The sequence below is a fragment of the Mytilus californianus genome, unplaced genomic scaffold, assembly GCF_021869535.1.
Source record: "Mytilus californianus isolate M0D057914Y unplaced genomic scaffold, xbMytCali1.0.p SCAF_2, whole genome shotgun sequence".
Lineage (NCBI taxonomy): Eukaryota > Metazoa > Mollusca > Bivalvia > Mytilida > Mytilidae > Mytilus > Mytilus californianus.
Window position 1 is genome coordinate 27,883,937 of NW_026262668.1, and position 23,715 is coordinate 27,907,651.

At 32.3% G+C, this 23,715-nt stretch overlaps 1 protein-coding gene across 1 annotated transcript; it reads right to left on the reverse strand.

The window, feature by feature from the left end:
• Window positions 1-11,972, reverse strand: LOC127729631 (uncharacterized). Its single transcript, XM_052237486.1, has 6 exons — window positions 11,878-11,972; window positions 6,819-6,963; window positions 2,759-2,934; window positions 2,312-2,450; window positions 1,355-1,581; window positions 1-140 (listed from the first exon to the last, which is right to left on the reverse strand). The coding sequence occupies exons 2-6, from the start codon at window positions 6,905-6,907 to the stop codon at window positions 10-12; spliced, it is 762 nt and encodes a 253-aa protein (XP_052093446.1). The 5' UTR covers window positions 6,908-6,963; window positions 11,878-11,972; the 3' UTR covers window positions 1-9.
• Between the last annotated feature and the right edge of the window lie 11,743 nt (window positions 11,973-23,715).

The window sequence follows — 23,715 nt, forward strand, 5'->3', positions numbered from 1 at the left end:
TGTCAGACCCTATCCAGACTGGATAACATTTGTACAGTGTCCACAAAAGGCAGCACAATATTGATGTGAAATAGGGTTGGCACAAATGTTTGTTGAATTAAGTATTAAGCAATCTACGTTGGGTTTATCTTGACAAACGACTGAAACAAAAAGAAAAGGATACAATTACTGTACTGAATGATTGGTGTATAATCATTTGATCTTACCGTCTGCATTTTAATTTGCATTGCCTCCATTTAGGACAATTAACATAAGGAAGGGAATGACGTGAATAATATAGGAATTCTTTGATAATGATTTTCAGTTTGAATGCTTTTTCCTTTAAGTAATTAAACATAATATTTTTTGTTTGTGTGTATGCTTATCCGGCTTCTGTTACATATGATACTGACGTTGCCTACTGTTGAAAACCGTACGCTAACCTCTAGATGGCGTTTCTACTTATTTTATTCTTAGAATGCTATATTATTACATATTCCCACATTTATTTTAATTTATTTTCAAATAAAAGATTATGAATCTTAACTTTTCCATTGATTTGTATTTTCTGTCCAAAATATTTAATGTGGCGCGTATTGAAAATTGTTTGGATTAAGAATAAAGAAGAACGTTGTGCAGCGCAACGGGTGCACGTGTTCTGGTTACTAGTATCTTACATGTTGTTTCGTTATTTTGGATAAACATGAAAGAACAGTTGTAAACAACACCAAAAGATTAACACGTTGGGGTTAATATTTTATAATAACGATGAGAGAGGATTTAGCGAAGTAACAAGGTCTGCATTGAATGGGAAATCACGTACATTGGTACAAATAAATTCAGTGTTTGTTAGTTAAAGACAATAGGAATGAAAATTACATTTTCACGTAATATAATGCTTTGTTAAGGAAATCGTGCGACATAATGGTTTTTCCTTACGAAGGTGCAACATATGTGTGTTTTTTCTCAATAATTGTTAACAAAGACTCATCTTAATTTCATTTACAGTAAATTTGAATTAATATAACATATATGTAGCATTATCATAAAAACATATCAATAGTGACTTTATTTTAATAGATTAATCCATTGTTTTCTATGTGTCGTTGATGAGAAGAACTTCAAAATGGATGATTGGTTTTCATATGATATAAAAATTAGGGAAAACACCATATTTCAAATGTTAAGGCTAGAAAAAACCACATATTTTATAAATAATTGATACGAATAACCTCAGTTTTGCACCGGTTGACCTAATTCTAAGTGAAAAACAATCCATTCTTGTCACTAATGTGAGATTTTCTAACACAAAAAATGCAGAAACCCTTTGTTTTTCCTTTAATGGAATCCAATATAAAAAACGGGGTATACGTACCTGTACTTGAAACTACAGGAAGTGTTGTTGGCTGTATGAATAAGTTAATTTGGTCAGGTTTAGGATGTAGATTACATGGGGTCATTGTATTAGATTCACAGCAATAATGACAAAGAATCTTATTTCCCGTCTTAGAAGCTTCAATACCGGTCATATTTCCCGTCAAGCAGGCGTTGGTTCTTCTCGACTGTAACCATTTTCCTTTACACTGCTCTTTTGATGCACATCTGAAAAAAATGTTTGTTACTTCGCCTTATCCATAAAATAATTGTTTATCGTGATACATCTAAGTTCGTAGACTCCTGTACATTTAAATTACTCGGAAAATATTCAACCAGCAAATGCAGCAAGCAGATACATGTATCTTTTCGGGGTTTTTTTTTTTTGTGTCTGTGGGTTGCTTTCTCATTGGCTTGTACACTATTTCTGCTATACACATACATTTTAATATCTTTTTTTTTTCATTTGCTTTGCAGATGGATCTTGTGCTTTCTGTATTGAATATAGGTTTACTTTGTTGTGGCGTTGATCTATTTTCATTTTACAATTAAATTATTAACATATTTTTGACATTGTCTTTCCTATATATCTAGTTAAGAAACCCATATACCAAATCGTTAGGTCAGTGATTCGACATTCACATGATTTGTATCATACATTTCTATAATGTTCCGTTGAGAATTTATAAAGAAACGTAAGGATCCAACCCATTCCTTCAAAGCTGATTATAGATTTTGGGGGCACAATTATAGTCATTCTACTGACACGTTTAACGCATATACTGTTTCCTTTGTTTGAGAGGAAGTTCGACCTTTACCAAAATGATGTTGTTTTATTATTTTGTATTGATGACAGGGTGTTTTTGACAATGCATGCATTATTTCTTTCGTAAGGTGCTTGATTTTGTTTTTAATTCCAGAAAAAATAACCGTTTATTAGCGAAAATTTATACAGAACCTTCTAAAATCCCTAGTGATTAGGTTCTGAGTTGTCGGATCTGTGTCATAAACCACATCATTGAGACAGAATCTTTCTGAAGGAGGACAATCTTGTACCTTATTCCCATTTTGTGGACCGGTTACAACACATTTGTAGGCTGCAAAAATCGAAGAATTGAACATTTGGTGAATAAATCGGTAAACTGAGCAAAAATAAAAATATAGAAATCGATGATTTTTTTCAATCGTATAAATTAAATAAACCGTGTTAATTTCCATCATCGAATAGCAAACAACAAATAAAAATTCTACGGACGCATTCACCTGTTGGTTCATCGTTATGGAATATTTGGTTCACAGATGACGACAGATATGTTCCAATTGTCGTAACTACATTGTGTTCAGTAGAAATCTATTAAAGTATTTTTAAGTGAACTTTTGTAATATATCATATTATATCATATACCTCTGTTTTGAGTTTGACCTAAGTTTATTAAGGTTGTTGGTTTTTCAGTCACTGCATTGCAAGGTTTGCCATGTGATTCCTGACAACAGTATGTACACACACCACTTTTAATACAGTCAGTGCTGTTACCAGTGCCAACCCAGTAGTCCCAATAACACTCAACCCTGCTTGCACACCTTATAAAATATACATATGTATTAACAAACTTTGCGTAAAGGTTAATTTACTGATCGGGTTTAAGGGGAGGATTGATATCTCACAAAACAAGTTTAATCCCACCATTTTATATGCCTGTTCAAGGAATGGAATCTCGTCATTATTGGTTTGTCATATCTTAATGTTATACGTTATTAGCAGTGTCGGTGTTGATAGCAGATCTTTGATATCTTTCTATCAAATATATTCACTACTTTAATAAATAAGATTAACAATCTGACATATTTTTAGGCACCTGCCTGTTGTTGAAGACAGTATGTTGTCCTCTCGGTGTCTTCCGATTATTTTTGTAGTTTCGATTGCTCTCATTAAATTATATCCTAGATCGTTTTTTAATCATATACTGTAACCTATATTTACATATTTGCAGCCTTTTATAACTGGTTAGGAATATTAATCGACCTAATGAATACGAAATTCAGTCATTATTCGATACGCGTTTTTGAAAGAAATTTCGATAAAATTTCAGCGAGGTTATAAGTGAAAAAAGATATTAATAAAAGAAGATGTGGAGTTAACAAAATTACTTGTAAATGGAATTTTGTTCATTTTGATTTTAGCAGCATCTAAAAAGTCTTCACCTACAAATGTTATGTCTTGTTAAGACTTTTAAGTTATTTTTAATATATTTTCTTTTTGTTAATTCGCCTCTCTTTTTCAGTAGTGATTGCAGTCAACCAAGTACTGTTCAGTAGGTTTTTTTAAGGCAATTCAGTATGGTATTGTTTTATACAGGTAAATAATGACTACTAAACAGTCTGAACTGATCTTAATTGACTGCCAGCTAGTTATCTGAACAGTACTAAATTTACAGCATGGCATAAGTCTGAAAATTAACTGAAACACTAAACATTGCTTGATAATTTCTTCTTGAGTCATTTTAACAGCTGCTCAAATCAAAATGACCGTTTCAATTCAAAATTAATAAACCTTTGAGAGCACGCTCACATACCCCATGACCCCACATTGTCACTTGGCAAACAAAATATCACCAGATTCCTACGTTCAAAGACTCATAACTCCTACAAAAGTCGAATGATAAAAAATTCATGTGGATATGCACATCTACACAGTATGTCCTAATTATTTACAAAGTTTCATGAAATTCTGTTGTGTAGATTCAGAGGAGTTGCGATGACAAACTGTTGCAGTAGATTTGATTTGATTTTTGGTGTTTAACGCCACCTTTAAGCACCGCTTTTGGGCTATTTCGTGGCGGCCAGTTTTTATTGGTGGAGGAAGCCGGAGTGCCCGGGGAAAACCACCGACCTTCGATAGGAAAACTGACAATCCTAGCCAAATAAGATTGGAGTCGAGTGCACCCGCACGAGCGGGGTTCGAACTCACAACCTCAGTGTTGACTGGCTAGTGATTACAGAAGTAACTACTTAAACCACTCGGCCACCGAGGCCCCTTGTTGCAGTAGAATATTTATGCCAAAATTCTATGTTCAAATAGGCATAACTTCTAGAAAAAAAAATTAAATCATAATTTCCTGTCGATATGCACATTACAAAGGGTGTCCTAATTATCCTCAACGTTTCAAGCAATTCTGTCGTGTGGATTCAGAGGAGTTGAGATGACAAACTGTTGCAGAAGTACATTAAGGCCAAAATTCTAAGTTCAAAGGGCATAACTCCTGGAAAAAAATTTGAATCATAATTTCCTGTCGATATGCACATCTACATAGTATGTCCTTGTTATCTATAAAGTTTCATGAAATTTTGTTGTGTGGTTTCAGAGGAGTTGCGATGACAAGGACAGGACTGACGGACTGACGGACATACGGACTTACGGGTCAAAAACTTTATACCCGACGGAACTTTGTTCCGTGGGGTATAATTAGTTTACTAGTGATAAGAAATCACATATACAAAAAAAACAAAATCCCTACCGTATACATTTATTATAAAACATACGTATAAATGTTCTTTCATCAACTGTGAGCATTATTATTTTTTTTTTAACTTGATGTGATCTACTACAGTCATGTATTTGGAACTGAACATGTTGATGCATGTGAAATAATTGCGCTCTACTTTGTTTTACGATGGTCGTGCTTCATCTCAAAAGCAACGCCAAAACTATACAAAAAGATGCGATCATGAGCAATTCCCAGAATAAACTGTACAGAATGTCAATGATGAAAAAAGAAGCAGTTTTGTATGGCTTCAATTTTAAAATTAACGAATTGATGTTCATCCCAAAACACAAGACCCAATGAACTACAAAAGTATGGTTATAAACTTTATTGATAATTTGATAAAGTCAGAAAAAATAAGTTGATGGTCATATCTTAAACTTGTTAGTTTTTTTTTCTAATAGTATCATAAAGTCTGATGAAAAATAACCCTTTTTTCTTAATTTGCCTATAATTTGCCATTAGACGTTAAGCAACCATCAATCAATCATCAATCAATAATATCCTTGTAGTTAGAATCATACTCTTACAATACATTTCCATATTATAGCTGAATTTTTAATTTCTGCAACAGCTATAGTCCAACCAAGATTTATGGAAAGACCATTTTCAAATTTTTATTTGATGCATAATTGTCATAACTAATGTAACATTGATTTCAGGATCATAAATAACATGATCTAATTCTATGGGTGTTTATATCCTACCTGTTAATATATTGGAAAGGTTTTGTTGCTCCAAATATGTATACAATTTTAGCCACTTTACGATAACCAATCAACAGTCATTTTATTAAATTCTAAAACTAAGTTCTTTCTCCTTATTCATGTTATTGCAAAGTAGGCATTGGTCTGACCTTTTACCAGGATTAATACGGCAGGTATTGTTAGTTGAACAGGAGATGTTGACCCTTTCGAAACACCTCACTATTTTTGGGATTTAATATCGATGTCCATGTTGCAAAACCATTAGTTTTTTTGTAGTGATTTGTGGACGTTTTTGTTGTCTGTTCATCCTTTTTTTGTGGGAAAAGTGTATCTGTCTTTCTTCAAATTATGGTTGTGGTATCATCCCTTTGATATCTTTCCCTCTCTTAAACATGTTAAACATAATTTCTGAGATTGTAATTTGAAAGACTTTCACTTTGAAATTGCTTATTTCAGTTGTTTGTATTTTTGGGGTGTTCGATTTTTTTTTCTTTATGGGGTATTATTGACTTTTAACTTATTCCTAATTAATATACGTGATGAAACTTTGTCCGATGCTTGTAAATGTACCTAGAAAATTCTTATGATATATATATATATATCTATATATCACATCCAATCTTTTATAGTAATATTCTATAGCAAGCACAAAAATGTCGACATTCACCTCAAAAGCTAACCAAACCTTCAAACAGAATTATTCAGAGGGGATATAGTTACGATACTGTTGTCGGGTCATTAAAGATGGCATATTTTGGTATTAATATTGATTCACTCATAGGGTCTTTGCATCGGAAATAAACACATTTATTCTAAAACCAGTTGTTGACATAATACGGGTTATGTTCTTATCATATATTTTATGATGGTATGATACTAAACCCCTAATGGGAGGGATTGTGCTTGATTTTCATATGATGAAGACATACTCTTTCAATCAGTTTAATTGAGGTCTGGAGCTGGCATGTCAGTAACTGCTAGTAGTCCTTTGTTAATTTATGTATCATAGTCATTTTGCTTAGTTTCTTTTGTTACCTATTCTGACATCGGACTCGGACTTCTTTTAAAATGAGTTTTACGGTGCGGGTGCGGGATTTTCTCGCTGTGTTGAAGACCCATTGGTGGCCTTCGGCTGTTTTCTGCTCTTTGGTCGGGTTGTTCAATATTGTCTCTTTGACACATTCCCCATTTCCATTCTCAATTTTATATTATTTACCTATGAAGAGTTTTTGTCCATTTACCATTACGATATATGATTTCATTGAGACAATAAGGTCTCTCACCACTGCACACAGAATAATCCATAGAGGAACAAGAATTACTTTGATCTTCTGTACACACTAAACATGTGGTGCTATTTACTATAAAATAAAAGAATGACAGTGAGATAATTTTAACGGGAGGGGTTATTTTACAATATAAAAGAAAGTGTTGCAAGTTATAATAAAATAATAACTTTATATTCCAATATCAAAACTGAAAATTTTATGAAGAAATTAGCTGTCAAATTGACAGCAAACTGGGCGCTTTCATGCATGTTTGACCTGTCACCTTATGTGCCTATTTCCTAATTTATCAAGGACCATAATTCATGAGCGGCAAAAAGGAAATCATCAATTTGAAATTGACCTTCATTTTGATATCAGAAGCAACGTATTAGAATTTGAAAAGGATTGATTGAACGGTTCATAGATTATTACACAGAAACGACATATAGTAAATTTTAAAATCTGTCAAGGACCATAACTCTTGAACTGAAGAAGTGAAAATCTCCAATATTAAAGTTGACCTTCATTTGTAAACACTAATAATATATCAAAATTCGAAAAGGATTGGTTGAACGGATACTAAGTTATTGCAGGTAGCACGGTAGTATTTGCATTCCAGAATTTAGGTTGCTCTTTTGTGTACCCTACTTAGCTCAATGTATCTGAACAGTGTGATTGGACAAAAAATATAGTATCAACTGAACATACTTTCCCAAACTGAGGGATGAATCAGGTGGGGAAAAATATGAAATAATTTTACATACAGGTGAAAATTAATTTTTGAGAATATTTTTTAATTTTGTATTCACTGCATGATAAAAGACCTAAAAGCACTAGTGGCCTTAGGTTTTTAAAAATATCAAAAAAAGTAAACGGTCATGATACATATTCAAATTCATTTCTGAATAATATAATGAAAGTACTTCAGTTAACTGTTTATGTAGAATTTTTGGCAGTGTTAGAAAGTGGTGAAAATTCTAAAAAGGCTATCATTATCCCTTATGGGCAAGGAAATACTACCGTGCCCCCTCAACTGGGATATATATGTTTACACTAAATCAATGGAGGTATTTTTTTTTACCTATTCAATTTGTAAGTTTATCAATAAAAAGCTGATTAAGGGCAACTAGAATAAAAACAGACCTTTAATCCCACCCCTTGGAGTGAAAATTGCTGATTCAGCAAATTTTGCCTGATCTGTGGGTAATAATGTAAAAATTTATCTAAAAAGTAGAACTTCATTATTTTTATGTAACTTGCAATACATTTTTAATCGCTTTAACTTTTCGCAGTGTCTGACACATGTGCAATAACTGGAATTTGAGACGCGACATATTTTAGTTGCCTGTGCGTCCTATTATTTTCACCGAAATGAATAAAGTGCATAATTTCTTATTTTTTTCCACACAAGTACAGCTTTACTAGTTTTCTTCAGGTTTGATTTGTAGTTCTGTGGTAACATGACACCAGTATGAGCATTTCTGGAACCTGTAAGTGGTTAGAGGGTCCTTACTTATCCATTTAGCCCTCATATTTAGCTGAAATAAAGATAGCGAATGGGGTTTCTTTACATTGACAAGACATTTTATTTGGACAAAGAATGTGATTATGATTGTATATCAGCAAGATTAAATAGTTTATTCATTTTCCATGCAAATGTCATTAATTTATTTGATTTTCTGACCCTGAAAAGCACAATAAAGTTAAATTGATAATGAAAGGGGACATAATTTAACTTAATGCATACATGAGAAATAGACAAACAGTCAACTTAGAGATATATTCTAGTACATGTATTGTCAAAAAGATCTTTGAATAATAGTTATCTGCCATCTAAAGAGTCTTGTTATATTGCCTTCATAATCTTGAAATGCTTAAAGGAATGTAAGGCATGCTGTAAAATGTGGAATGGACTTTACTATCATTTTTCATGATTTGGTGCTTAAACTCTTTCTTTCAGTCAAATTAACTATAAATAGAGTTGGCAATCCAATAATTCCTCCTGAATCACCATGGTTTACTTCTGTGTTGATTTGAAACAACATATATTTGGGTTTTGATCACTCCTTAAGTAAAAATTTTCAGGTGAAAAAATAGTGAAAATCTGCCAGCTGGGGTAGGGGTATACTTTTTAATTTTTTTTGGGTAAGAAATAAGTGAAGACTAGTATTCTTTATTGTAATATGGTTCCTAGTAAGAAGTCTATACATCATAGGTGTCATGACTGATTTCAAGTTTGTAATGTCTTGGTTAAGGTAGCACGGTAGTATTTGCATTCCAGAATTTATGTTGCTCTTTTGTGTACCCTACTTAGATCAATGTATCTGAACAGTGTGATTGGACAAAAAATACAGTATCAACTGAACATACTTTCCCAAACTGAGGGATGAATCAGGTGTAGAAAAATTTGAAATAATTTTACATACAGGTGAAAATTAATTTTTGAGAATTTTTTTTTAATTTTGTATTCACTGCATGATAAAAGACCTAAAAGCACTAGTGACCTTTGGGTTTTAAAGATATCAAAAAAAGTAAACGGTCATGATACATATTCAAATTCATTTCTGAATAATATAATGAAAGTACTTCAGTTAACTGTTTATGTAGAATTTTTGGCAGTGTTAGAAAGTGGTGAAAATTCTAAAAAGGCTATCATTATCCCTTATGGGCCAGGAAATACTACCGTGTCCCCTGCACGGAAACAAAGTACAGTGTCATTTTCCAATCTAAAAATGACCATAACTCCTGAACCGTAAAAGCTTAAATCTTCAACATAAAACTTGTCCTCCAGTTTTTCATTAGTAAAAAGTAAAATCACAAAAATACTGAACTCCGAGGAAAATTCAATCGGAAAGTCCCTAATCACATGGCAAAATCAAATGACAAAACACATCAAACGAATGGACAACAACTGTCATATTCCTGACTTGGTACAGGCATTTTCAAATGTAGAAAATGGTGGATTGAACCTGGTTTTATAGCGCTAAACCTCTCACTTGTACGACAGTCTTATCAAATTTCGTTATATTTACAACGATGCGTGAACAAAACAGACATTATAAATAAAATAGTCAAAATATGGGTACAGCAGTCATCACTGTGTTACAATATCAAAACAAACAATTATTTACAAAAAAAGCACAAAAGCATCTATCAAATTAAGACCCACATTCATTGCTTCGCGTGTCTGACGTCAGAAAATGTAAACGTCACATAAGAAAAAAGTTTGTCATTCAATGTCTATTCAAAACAATTTTATAATTTCACATGGGGAATGTTGGTATACAGGGTTAAAAAATCAAAAGTTATGTTAGAATTAATTTCAGAAATAGACCGAGATTTATAATTGTCCAGAAGTTCTTCAGAACCCTTAAGAATCCACATATGGTAAATACCACTACGCGAGTAAAATAAATTTGTCGTTTGTCGTTCAAAGTATTTTCAAATTTATAATAGAACAATAACATAATGACATATAATAGAACAATAACATAATGACGGGATCTTTTAAAGTACAGAGTCACGTTATAAGAACCACAGAAACACAAAAAGTCGCATATACAAAACACACCAGTAAAAATTAAAGATAATACAAACACATTGACGGGATGTATAAGTACCTAGCCACGTCAAATGGATATCACAGAAAACAAACCAAACAGTAAAAGTAATATTAATAATAGAACAAAGACAAATGAAAGAACAATATTACACGTTGTTAAGATGATAAACAACGTCAGTATGCAGAATCTATACTTCAAGACCATCATGTATTGTTTGTGAAGTTGATACGGAATATTTATCAACAAGGTCTTGGTACCTTCCGATGAACTTTTTTAGAAAAAGGACGAGACGTTCTTTGACATACCCCTGGTTCATCAACTTTCTGCTCAGACACTGGTGACGTTTTACAAAGTCTGAGTAAGAGCTGCAAGCTCTTGAATATCGAATAAGTTGGGAAATGTATATCCCATATGCAGGTGAAGTTGGTATATTGCTACTAAGGTGGGGGAAATTTATAATTTTAAAATTAAAATTAAAATTAAAATTAAAGTAACACTTTTATATATTAAAAATTGAAAAGGATTGATGGAACGCTTCATAAGTAATTGCACAGAAACGACATAAAGTGGTGTCATTTTCCAATATATCAAGGACAATAACTCCTGAACAGTAGAAGTAAAAATCGTCAATATTGAACTACACCTCAATTTTATCATAAGTAATAACAGATTTCAAATTTGAAAAGCAATGGTTGAACGATATGTAAAAAGATAATGTGTGATGATGTGAATGGTTGTACACAATATACATGTATATGCACTTTAGTGTGCTATCTCATACAATTAGAAACTCTTTGACTCTTAAATGAATTCATATGAATTCTTTAAAATTCTTTTATTTTCATCATTAGTTAATGACGAGTCACCGGAGGTTAAGATGTTCAAATTTAGTGGGGAGTTCTTTGGTAACCAGTTCTGCTTATTAGATAGTTTAATTCTTAATTTCGCATAATTAGGACATTCAAAAAAGAAGTGATATGAATCTTCACGCTAAGCACCACAGCGACAAGACGGATCTGAAATTATATTGACTCTGTAAAGATCATAATTTAAAAAGAAGCTGAGTATCTAAGTTGGGTCAAAATGATGTTGAGTGTACGACTGCCAAATTCATAATGTTTAGGTACTTGGGCTTTTGAATTAAGGTTATTCCACAGTCGTATAGTTAAAGGTATGAAGGATTCTCGGGTCAATGAAAAAGGTATATTTCATATGGTTGAACATTTCATAAGTTGTTGCATGAAAACTGTTAGCAGCCGCTCGGTGTACTTCAATTAATTAATTAAATAATTTACCCATTATAATACCACAACCGCTTTGTAGTTATCTTTAATTTATTATAATTAGAATTATGTGCCATATTTCTTTAACTTAAAGGAATGATTTTTGGTTGGAGTGAAAACTGATCAATAATAAATTATAAAATAAAATAAATATAGCTGACCCGCTGCTGTAGTTGTTGAAGTAGATGAGGTAATTGGTAAAGTTGTTGTAGTTGAAGTAGATAGGGTAAATGGTAAAGTTGTTTCAGTTGTTGGTGCCGTTCCTATTATCAAATATATTCAAATTTATATATAATTTATACATGGCTTAAGTGCTAAGTAAAATAAGACATTTAACACTTAAAATATGTCTATCTGACGAATATCTATCATAAAAAAAATATCTACAAATCTCTAAGACCAGCGTAGTCGTACTACACATTTTTCTTGGCTAATATAACAAATGCAAAATATATATCTATATAAGTAATTCTCATTCGATTTTTGGTTTTGTGTAACTCTTGTAACTCTTGTTTCGAATTTTTTTATATATATATATTCTATCGCTTCTGGTTTTTCTAAGAAAATGCATTAAGAACTTTTGCATAGCTACTCCTGTAGTATTCAACATATTTTTAATGTTCTTTTCACATACACCTTTGACGAAATGTTTTCAGATTTTTATTGTTGCCACTTATTATTTCATACATGTTGACATAAATGTCTTTTTATATATTTCATATGAAACAATCAAAAGACATTTTTTCCGCTAAAAATTTAGTTTTTTCAAAAACTTTTATCTCAAAAATTAAACACTTACGTACTTTTATCTTTCAATATTTTTTTAATGCATATAATTAAGAAATACTTCATTTAAGAAAAGACTTTCCTATGAATTTTTGCACAGAGCATCATTACTTGATAACTGTACATTTTTATAAAAGTTTTAACTCCAAAAAATAAGCGAATGTATGAACAAATGATTTTATATTGAAAAGCCTGATTTAGGTTTATAATTTTTATATTTAATCAATGATTCAAACAGGATTAGACACAAGTGTTACCAAATTATGCAGTCTTCTCCTGTATAAAATATGACAACAAAATTACAATAAATTGAGCATGCACCTAATACAGAAATTAAAAGTTCTAACATGAGTATAAGTAAACCGTTGATTGATTGTAAGAAAATCTATATTATCGGTGATGGGAAGAGAAAGAGATGAAAAAGTAAAGGCAAATGGATAGTGAAACTTGTGAAGATGCATGCTGGAACCATTTTAGTTAAGTATTCAAGAAATTAGAAATCGCTTATACCTTTTGATATCTAAAGAAAAATAATGTAAAATGAGACAATTTTTCTTCTTAGTTCTTGTGATCGCATCTTGAGGTGACGAATGAATATTTGGAGCGCATAGAGAAGATACTCACCATTTCAAATCTGTTCGTACGTTGTTGTATCTTGAAATGGTGAGTATCTTCTCTAGGCGCTCCACAAACACAGAGCGGAAATACTAAAGTATTTACTTTTAACAAATAGCGGTTTATAAAGGAAACGCCGCATCTTAATTGCATCGTGACGTTATATAATTGTTGAGGCACATACAAACATTTGTTTTGCTAAAATAATGTTGAATCAGAATGACATTTAGCACGCACAGAATTCATAAATTTAAGTAGTGAATCTATATAACGATTAAAAAAGTCCAATTTATTCTATTCTCAAATTGTGGAAGGAAAACGGATGAATTAGTTGGTGAAAGTCTACAACAAGGAATCGTTAACATGGTTAAGTCATCCTAATTCCTAATGGATAAATTGACAAGCTCTGTATACATGGAGGTGATAAAGAATGTATGAGGAAAAGTTTGACCTTGTTCTTTTCAATCGATTTATAAAAAGAGGATGGCAAAAGTTAAATATAAAAAGTGATCGTAATATACATCAGAAAAATGTTTCACAAATGAATACTGTATTTATATAATTATGTATCTATACAATTACATGACCATATTCTCTACTTAATTATTCCATTGAGACTTATGTCGACATAAGGGTTCATTTCCGGAATTCATTTACAAATAAAGAAATGAAGTATGATTGCTCTTGATACAACTATTCACTGATGACAAAAGGAGAACATGTCAACAACTGCACCTCACCTTACGGAAATGATTAAACTCCTGTATCGTTTACACTATATTAGTCTCCCGCGGGGTAGCGCAATGTACAAATGACATCAAAAGGGAAAGCCAACGGCCTGATTTAAGCCTATAGAAATAAACCAAACCAATTACGATAAACGATCGACATACAACGAAAGTCATATGTAACGTAGCGAGATTAAGTATGTTTGTTAGCATTTAATCCTTCCCAAATATTGGCAGTGGTTTAACTATAAAACCAGGTTCAATGCACCATTTTCTACATAAGAAAATGCCTGTACCAAGTCAGGAATATGTCAGTTGTTATCCATTCGTTTGATATGTTTTAGCTTTTGATTTTGCCATTTGATTAGGGACTTTCCTTTTTGAATTTTCCTCGGAGTTCAATATTTTTTAGATTTTACTTTTTAACAACACAACATTAAACAAACATGTAATAATCAGATGATAAGCACAAACACACACTAACAAAACGACTGTAGACCCAAATTACCGATCAAAGAGTATTCGCAGTTACTGAAAGCTAGTTAAAAGTCCAATTCAAATAACAAATAGATAATGTTTCACCATACCAATCAGTTCACCTCAAACGAATTAAGCTTTAAGACATAATACGCAGTATGAAAAAACCTGATCTAGTGCAATGCCAAAATATGGATATTGACAGAATTAAGAACCTGCTGATAACTGGTTACCAACTGTGTTGGATATGTTTTAAAATATTGAAAAATAAAATCAATGTTATTGCCGATTTTGTCCATATTCTAACTATAATGAAATTGATAACATTTAAATATTAATTAATTAAAGAAATATTAAACTTGAATGGATCATATCTTATATTGCGACCTCTATAAAAAAAACATCATATAAAAATAAAAAGATGTGGTATAATTGCCAACGAGACCAACTTTCCACAAGAGACCAAATGACACAGAAACTAACAACTATAGGTCACCGTACGGCTTTCAACAACGAGCAAAACCCATACCGCATAGTCAGCTATAAAAGGCCCCTAAATGACAAATGTAAAACAGTTCAAACGAGAAAACTAACGGCTTAATGTATGTACAAAATAATAAACGAAAACAAATATGATACAATGAAACAACTGAAAACCACTGAATTGCACGCTCCTGACTTGTGATAGGCACATACAGAATTTGGCGGGTTAAACATGTTAGCGGGCGACCAACCCTCCCCCTAATCCTGGGACAGTGGTGCAACAGAACAATACAATAACTGTAGAAAACAATAAACAAACAACTAATAAGATAAACAGCAACAAACAACCACTCAATTACAGGCTCCTGACTTGGGACAGGCACATATAGAATGTGGCGGGGTTAAACATGTTAGTGGGCGCCCAACCCTCCCCTAACCTGGGACAGTGGTGTAACAGTACAACATAAGAACAAACTATAAAAATCGATTGAAAAACCATGGTCATAAAAATGAGAATGTGATGTCGAGTGTGAAACAATATTTCTTCATTGTATGTGTTCTACTCTTATAGGACAAGATCAAACATTGTTCATTTAAGTTGTTATTCTTAATTGTAAAAGTTGTGTCTTCAGTTAGACTATTTCACGGATACCCTTTTACCTTTTCTTTGTCTCTTGTATTCTTTATGGGTCTTCTTAATCGAACATAAATGTTGATTACATCATTCCTGGCGCATTTATATTTACGAAATTTCGATTACAATAATGTTTCACTTTACCTGATAGAAAAGACAAAAAAAATGAAAACAACACGTTATAAATTTCATGCGTCCGAAGCACTTTTCCGAATTTACCTTTATCAGAAACGCTCAATGCCAAATATTTGAAAGCCAAGGATGTATAAGAACCGAAACAGTTGAAGAGCTATACGACCAAAAATGAGCTAAAAAATAGCCAAATCAATCCAAGGTCAACTTTGCCTGAGGGAGTTGAAACCTTAGTTTCTAAATAATTTTAAAATTTATAAACGGACAATTTTAGAAAATGTTTGTTTTAAATCATGTCAGTACCGAAGTACTGACTGCTGAGCTGATGATACCCTCGGGGACTGATAGTCCACCAGGAGAAGTATCGACCTAGTGCTGTAAAAAATGAAAACAACACGTTATAAAATTCATGCGTCCGAAGCACTTTTCTTAATTTACCTTCACCAGGAACGCTCAATGCCAAGGATGTATAAGAACCGAAACAGTTGAAGAGCTATTCGACCAAAACACAACTGTTAAAATAGGGCAATTCAGTCAGTTGTTAAAACAAAAGTACATATCTTTTGTCGGAATTTTCTACATCATTTTATTATGTTATTACTGAGCAGACTATCAACATATTACACCTCGGTTTCTTTTTCAAAGGCTACTGATTGCACTACAAAAATAATCGGTTAAAATCTTTACTTCCAAAATTTGATAATAATACATAAGTACATGATTAATACCTGTCTGCATGTATGATGGCATGTAGTTAGAATTTATAACATTCTTTTCGTTGCAAAACCGACTTTCGGGGCAATTTTCTCTACAACAATCATAGCACACAGTATTCACCGGCGGGGATGGTAATTTGCAGTCCGGATTCCTCGAAGAGCTGAGAGCAGCATTTTTCATACACGTAAGTTCGTTTGTTCCTCCTCGTTCATATGTTATGCCACCATTTGTGTATGTTTTCTTTAGAAAGCAGAAGTAATGTCTAACATCGAGATGTAAATTATTATCTCTACAAATTGATCCTGAATTAAATAATGATAAATGTCATTTTACTTTGATAATATTATCTTCTTCAAATAAAGTGACTGTATCTTTTGTATGCTGTTATTCTTAATTCTCACGTTTCCTCAATATATATTTTTGTCTTTACATGTATAAGCTGTCAGTGACAAATCATATTTTCAACAATTATTGGAAAGTGTTAAATCGTCTCAAAACGTATTCTATGTTTATTGATAGTAGAATATCATGTTTTCTGAGTACGGTTGTCTATGGTATACCCATATGTACGGACTCCCATTTAGGATCTCTCAAAAATATAATTTGAATTCCAGATCGCGAATAACAAAATCGTACTGACGGACTAAAATCGTTATAATGAATAGTATAATTATTTTTATCAAGGATTAAATCGTAACAAAGAATCTGCAGAACAAGTTTTTAAAGAGTTTTTTAATGCGTGATCACGGATTATATTCGTGATCATAACGGATTATATTCGTTATCACTAATTCAGAAAACGTGTTCAAAAATTTTTGAATTCGTTCCAGAGGATTTGATCTAAAAATACGTGATAACGATTTTTATAAATCCATAATCATGATTTACAAAAATCTGTGATAATGAATTCCACAGAATCGTATTTCGGGTATAGTTGTTTTTTTATAATTTGTCAAAAAGTAGTTTATATCATGTTTTTTTTTCAGAAATAGAATGAAAAGTATAGGTCACAGGGCTTTTTCAAGGCTTATGAAAATGAAAATTTTAGGGTGTGTAGAATACAGTAACTAAATGAAGAGGGATGCTGGTTTTTATATCAAATATATTATATAGAGAGTATTTTTCATCCACTTGTATTTTCCCTGGCAAATGGGATATGTAAAATAAAAGCAGGGACCACTCTGGCATCTGACTGGACTGCTTGGGGTTTATGTAATCCTGGTGGTTTGAAATAAAACATATTATTCATTAAACAATACAGACCTAGACCAATTGTTTGCTTCTTTTTTACACTCCAAGACACCCGATCTACATGAATCCGTGATCACGAATTGCAGCAATCTGTAAAATCTAATTTTACAGATTTGTTATAACGAATTCGTTTCAACGTTTTCTAGTTTGTGATCTCGATTTGAATAATATTTTTAGAGGTCCTAAATGGGCTACCGCAATTGTATTTTAAATTCATTCGTGATTTCAGATTCAATAAGTGGGAACAAATTTTCAAATTTGTGATCACTATTTCTCAATTTTTTAATAAATTATTATAAAAACCTATGATAACTAATTCTGCGGTTTGTTTTTTTTTCACGAATTTCATCCGTGGTAAGCATTTGTTTTAATTGAACGAATCACAATTTTTTATTCATCTATAATTCGAATTATATTGTTGGGAGGTCTAATTGGCTTCCGTATTAACACATGTAAAAGAGAGGCAAAAGATACCAAAGGGACACTCAAACTCATAAGTAGAAAATAAACTGACAACGCCATGGCTAAAAAAAGAAAAAGACAAGCAGACAAAAAGACAACAACAGTACACAAAACGCAACATAGAAAACTAAAGACTGAACAACAAGAACTCCACCAAAATCTGAGAATGATCTCAGGTGCTCCGGAAGGGTAGGCAGATCCTGCTTTACATGTGGCATCCGTCGTGTTGCTGATGCTAGTACAAACCCGGTAAAAAGTCTAATTCGGTAGGTCACATTCGGGGAAAAGGGGACGGGATTGTAGTTACGACAATTGAAGCATATTCGCTATCATCTGTGAAACGGATATTCCATAACGGTCAACCAACTCGAGACGGCGTCCGTAAAATTTACGAAGTGATGATTTCAACTTCACCACTTTGAAGTCTTGGTTTAATAGCTTCCTTGTCAGCAGCAACCCTCTAGCAATGAAATCATGATAGGAAATACAAGCCCTAGAATATCGTATCAACTATGAGATGTATACTCCGTATGCAGGCCTGCTGGAATGTTGCTACATAAAAATGGAAAGTTTACAATTGGAAAGCTGAAATCATCTCTTTTGTCGTAAATTTATGTTTTCAAACGCCCCTCATTGTCAATTTTGAGATGTAAGTCAAGATATGAGGCAGACTTAACTGAATCTGTTGTATCCTTTATCTAATGTTCGATGGGATAAATGCGTTCAACATAGTCACCAAATTTTGAATTATTTAATGACAGAACATCATCTATATAGCGGAGAGTGAAGTTAAAGGATAATACTTGCTTCTTCTCTTTTTTCCTAAGAAGTTCATATATGAAGTCAGCCTCATATGAATAAAGGAACAAGTCGGCAAGAAGAGGAGCACAGTTGGTTCCCATCGGAATATCGATTGTTTGTTGAAAATTACGTCCTCCAAACGTAACAAATATGTTGTCGATCAAGAAATCAAGCATCTTGATAATGTCGGTTTCAGAGAATTCTTTTTTAATCCGAGTGATTTTTTTACAAAGTACGATTAATCCCTCCCCAAGACAAGATACCTGTATCTACGTTGGCCATTTTTTTTTTATGAAATAAAGAAGGACGAACTCTTTTAATTTTTCTTTTAGTTTGGAATGGGAAATACTTGTGTAAATTGTAAAAAAGTCAAATGTTTGAATACTATTTTAAGATGAAAGAGTCTTAGATTGTAAGTACTCTGAAAGATCTTTGGAATTTTTGAGTAGTGGTATATCATGTTATGAAAAAACAACAACAAATGCACTAAGCATTGGCAAAAAGAATAATTCCATAATGTTACAGCAAAAGAACTGATATTTTAGTTTCTAATTGCGCTTAGTATGGTATTGGTGAAATTAAAACAAGCTTGACTGTAAAATATGTACTTACTGGTTGAAGAATGGCTACAAGATGCACTTGTTCCCCCTTAAATACCAAATACAAATAATGAACAGTAAATAATCAAATTAAAGATCTAAATAAGCATAAGAAAAAAAGACTGTCACACTTCTAATTCTTACCTGGGTTACTTTTTACCAGATAAGATTTAAATTAAAAAAAAAAACATTAAGTACAAATGAAGTTTGTTGATTGATATATAATTAGTTTCGCAATATTAGGCATTTGAATGTTTTTGTCAGTAATATGAATCTCTACAACGGCGCTTTTCATTGAATGTTTTAAATTAATGGAGTTCTGCTATCATGCCCCCTTCTGGCCCATTTGTTTTTAAAACCACAAAGCATTTATGACTATATACCAGTTAATTTCCTTCAGAACTTTACAAAATAGTTGTCTTTCCGAGTCAGTGATAGTATAGAAACATTTAATCTTATAAATTTGCATGAGGCCTTTTTTTTCTCATTTTCTCGTGGGTTCGAGCCCCGGCCGGGTCAATCCAAAGACTGTAAGATTGGTATTTGATGCTTCTCTGCTAAGCACGCGGCATTAAGGAGTAATTAAGTGCAAAGACTGGACGGCTCAGAGTCATAATAATGTGCCCGAGTAGGGTAACATGTTTTCTTGTGAACTAGCACGTTAAAAATCCGACTCAACTTGTCAGTCTTGTACTAAGCAGGGTTAATTTTTATATTACATTTATATGTTTTCGTCCTGAATATGCATTTAATATGCTGCCATAATCATCATCATCATCAGCAGCAGCAGCAGCAATTTTGTTACATTTAAAGAACAAATGACAAGTTTATCAAAATTAAATCATTTTCATATCGTCCCATATATACTACATATAAAAGAGATGTTCTTAAAAATGTTCTATCTATATATTGGTGTAAGTGAATTATCTTTTGGGTGAGACTATCGCTCATTTTCTACGAAAACATCTTTGTTAAATCTTTCAGTCATAAATTATTCCGTGTAATTATTAGATCGATTGTTGATCAGAAGACAAAAGACATAATTGCGATATCTACTAGAGATTTCAGTACAACGTGGAGGGAAAATAAAACACAAACATCCCAAAAATATCAGAATATACATTACCATTTAAAGTTGCGATTTTGGTCAAAATTATCATTCAGGACATGTTAATGACGTTAAAGTTACAAAGTTATTTTTAACATCGATGTAAATAGACCATAACTATAAAACAAAATCCATATATTTATTGAAGAAAGATATTTTACTATCATCATATGCTATTTTTGGCTATTTCGGAGGTTAAATTATGGCTCTTGTCATCTTAGCTACTCGTTACATTTCTGTGTAGATTAAAGATATACCTGAAAAGCTAATGAAACAGCTAAAAGAAACGGGAAGTTGTACGTAAAAATGGTGACAAACGACTAATAGTCCAGATAAAGCTGACACAAAGTGGCTGATGATACGAGGTGGGCATTCAAAGATCTATAAGTCGAAGAAACCATAGCAAAAATAAAAGCGACTAAAAGACCACATTCCATCAAAATATACAATGAAAAATAAAAATTAAACTCAACCAAAAACGGAGAGTGAATTAGTGTGCTCCGGAAGGGTTAGCAGATCCTGCTTCACAGGATAATGGCACTCGTAAAAATTTGAGTAGTCCGGGACATTTGGTGATGCACAGTTATGGAAAAGAGTAGGGGCTTGTGGCTATGATAATTTCCATATGTTAGTCAAGATATGAAGCAGACATAATTGTATTTGTTGTATCCTTTAAAAATTCAGGTCGACGATAAGAGGTCACAGTTTGATCAATTGGTGTAAACATGCTCAACAATCATAACAAAAAGGTTGTCAATAAATAGATCAAGCATCTTCACGTAGTCAGTACTTTTTGTTTTATCAAGAATTTATACGAGTTATTATTTGTCCATTCCTAAAACAAATTAGTTCTATCTATTTTGGTGATTCATATTTCTATCTATGTTGGTGATTCTTATTAATGAAACAAATTTGGACCAATTCTTTTTCAATCTGTCTTATTTATACTCACCGAAGAATTGTATCAATATATCTAGAATTAGAAAAAATTAAAAAGGTCACTTCAGACTACATTTTCTTTCAAATCAAAATTTCCAATTCAAGAATATACGTACAGTGAAATGACTTTTTCTATACTGGTTCCACTAAGTCAGACAGAGAAAATATCGATGTGATCACTATAGAAAATATGACAAGAGAACATATAAATGAGTTTATGTCTGTTTGATAAACAGATACATGTTTATACAACATGTAAAAAGTATGACATTTCGTAATACAAATTTATTTGTTATAAACCATTGTCAATATCTACAGGAATATCCTATTTATCTTCATTCTAAGAGATTTAGATATCCTCATAGAATGCAATTGAAGAAGCACTCCATGAACGTCATGAAAATAACATTTATTAAAGAACCTGAATTCGAAGTTTCGAACGGAAAAGGAATTATATTTCAAGTTATAAGCAGACAACTTTTGCATGAGAATAAGCTCAAGATCAAGTGGATATATATTCTTTTAAATGAAAAAACTCTTAAATATTCTTTTATTTTAAGAAAATAAGGGAATGAAAGTGATGTGCATGAGATAACAAGCCTGTGCATATGCACGTTAATTGTTATGTTGGTGTCGGATTTTATTCGCGATTACATGATAAAAACGGGCAGGGAACTGTTAACTGAGTTAACTTTATAATTCACGAATAAGAGTTATGTCTTATGCGTTTTTAGTATATATTTTAAAATATAACTTAGGCTTATTTTTAAATGAAAAGCTGATCGCAAATTAGTAAAAATTAAGCATACACCAAACTTTTAAGTTCTATACGTAAAGTGGTCATACGAGATATATAACAAAGTTTCAAAGTCACTAGTCAGTAAACAAACAGAGAAAAACTTATGATGAAGCTATTCACAATTGTGACCAACGATTGCACTAATAGAGTTGCTGTAGTATTTCATGAGCAAGAGTCACAGTATGAGTCTGTAGAATGTATGCGCGTCTGGTATCTATGATGAGTTTATCTGTAATTAATTTGCCATCACAGGCATGGACAGATGGTATGTTATTAGTCAAGAAAGGGAAGTTTACAAAAGTGAAAATTGATGAAACGCGCGTCTGGCGCAAATTCAAAATTTCAATCCTGGTATCTATAATGAGTTTATACACAACTACTGGGTCGATGCCACTGCTGGTGGAGTTTTTATTCCCCGAGGGTATAACCAGCCCAGTAGTCAGCACTTCTGTGTTGACATGAATTATCATTGATATGGTCATAATTATAAATTAACTGTTTACAAAACTTTACATTTTTGAAATACTAAGGCTTTCTACCTCAGAAATAGATTACATTAGCTGTATTTAGAAAAACTTTTAGGAATTTTTGGTCCTCAATGCTCTTCAACTTCGTACTTTATTTGGCCTTTTTTACTTTTTTTTATTCGAGCGTCACTGATGAGTCTTTTGTAGACGAAACGCGCGTCAGGCGGAAATTCAAATTTCAATCCTGGTATCTATGATGAGTTTAATTGAATCATTACAGATCCCCGTATCAGTTGTCTATCAGCATTGTTAAAACAAATATGAAGCAGACCTTCTTGTTTCTGTAACAAAAGGTTTACGGGGATATATGATATTCTCACGAAAAAAAAGGATTATCAATACAACTGAAAGTAATTCCAAAGTTCAAGCTAGATGTTCTTTACTTGTTTTTAGGTAGGAATTGTATAAATTCTACCTCATATGAGTATAAAAACAAATCGACCATCAGGGTGCGCAATTAGTACTAGTCCTGCACCCTACTTCTGTCAGTTGAAATGGTTTTTCTTCAACTCAACAAATAAATCATCGATTTAAAGGTCCAGCGTTTTGATAACTTATTATCTGAAAAACATATAAATGTATTTAAACTAAGATTGCATCTTTCTTAAGAGTTGGCCTTATATGCTAATAGATTTCTGTTTATGCCCTTTTGTGGTCTGAAGCTCCAAAAATTCATATATTTGTTAAAGTTAGTCTCAAACGTACCAGATAGTGGTTATTCAAGAATCTTGAGATCGGTACCATGTTTGGTTTAATACTGTTCTACTTTTATGTCTAAAGAAAGGCTAAAGCAAATGCTTTACAAGTCAACATTGTTATCACGATCTGACAAATCGTTACGATATCAGTTTCTTTACTCGCAATGGACAAAATGTTCTTGTCAAAGATCCATCACTGTATATATACTATTTTTATCCATCCGATTTTGTTATCATCGGTTA

Excerpts from the sequence above, each read along its gene's own strand:
- LOC127729631 (XM_052237486.1), bottom strand. The coding sequence starts at position 6,907 with ATGGATTATTCTGTGTGCAGTGGTGAGAGACCTTATTGTCTCAATGAA. Across the intron at positions 2,451-2,758 it reads AGGTCAAACTCAAAACAGAG|CCTACAAATGTGTTGTAACC; the intron begins GTATATGATATA and ends CGATTTTTGCAG. Across the intron at positions 1,582-2,311 it reads ATCACTAGGGATTTTAGAAG|ATGTGCATCAAAAGAGCAGT; the intron begins GTTCTGTATAAA and ends CATTTTTTTCAG.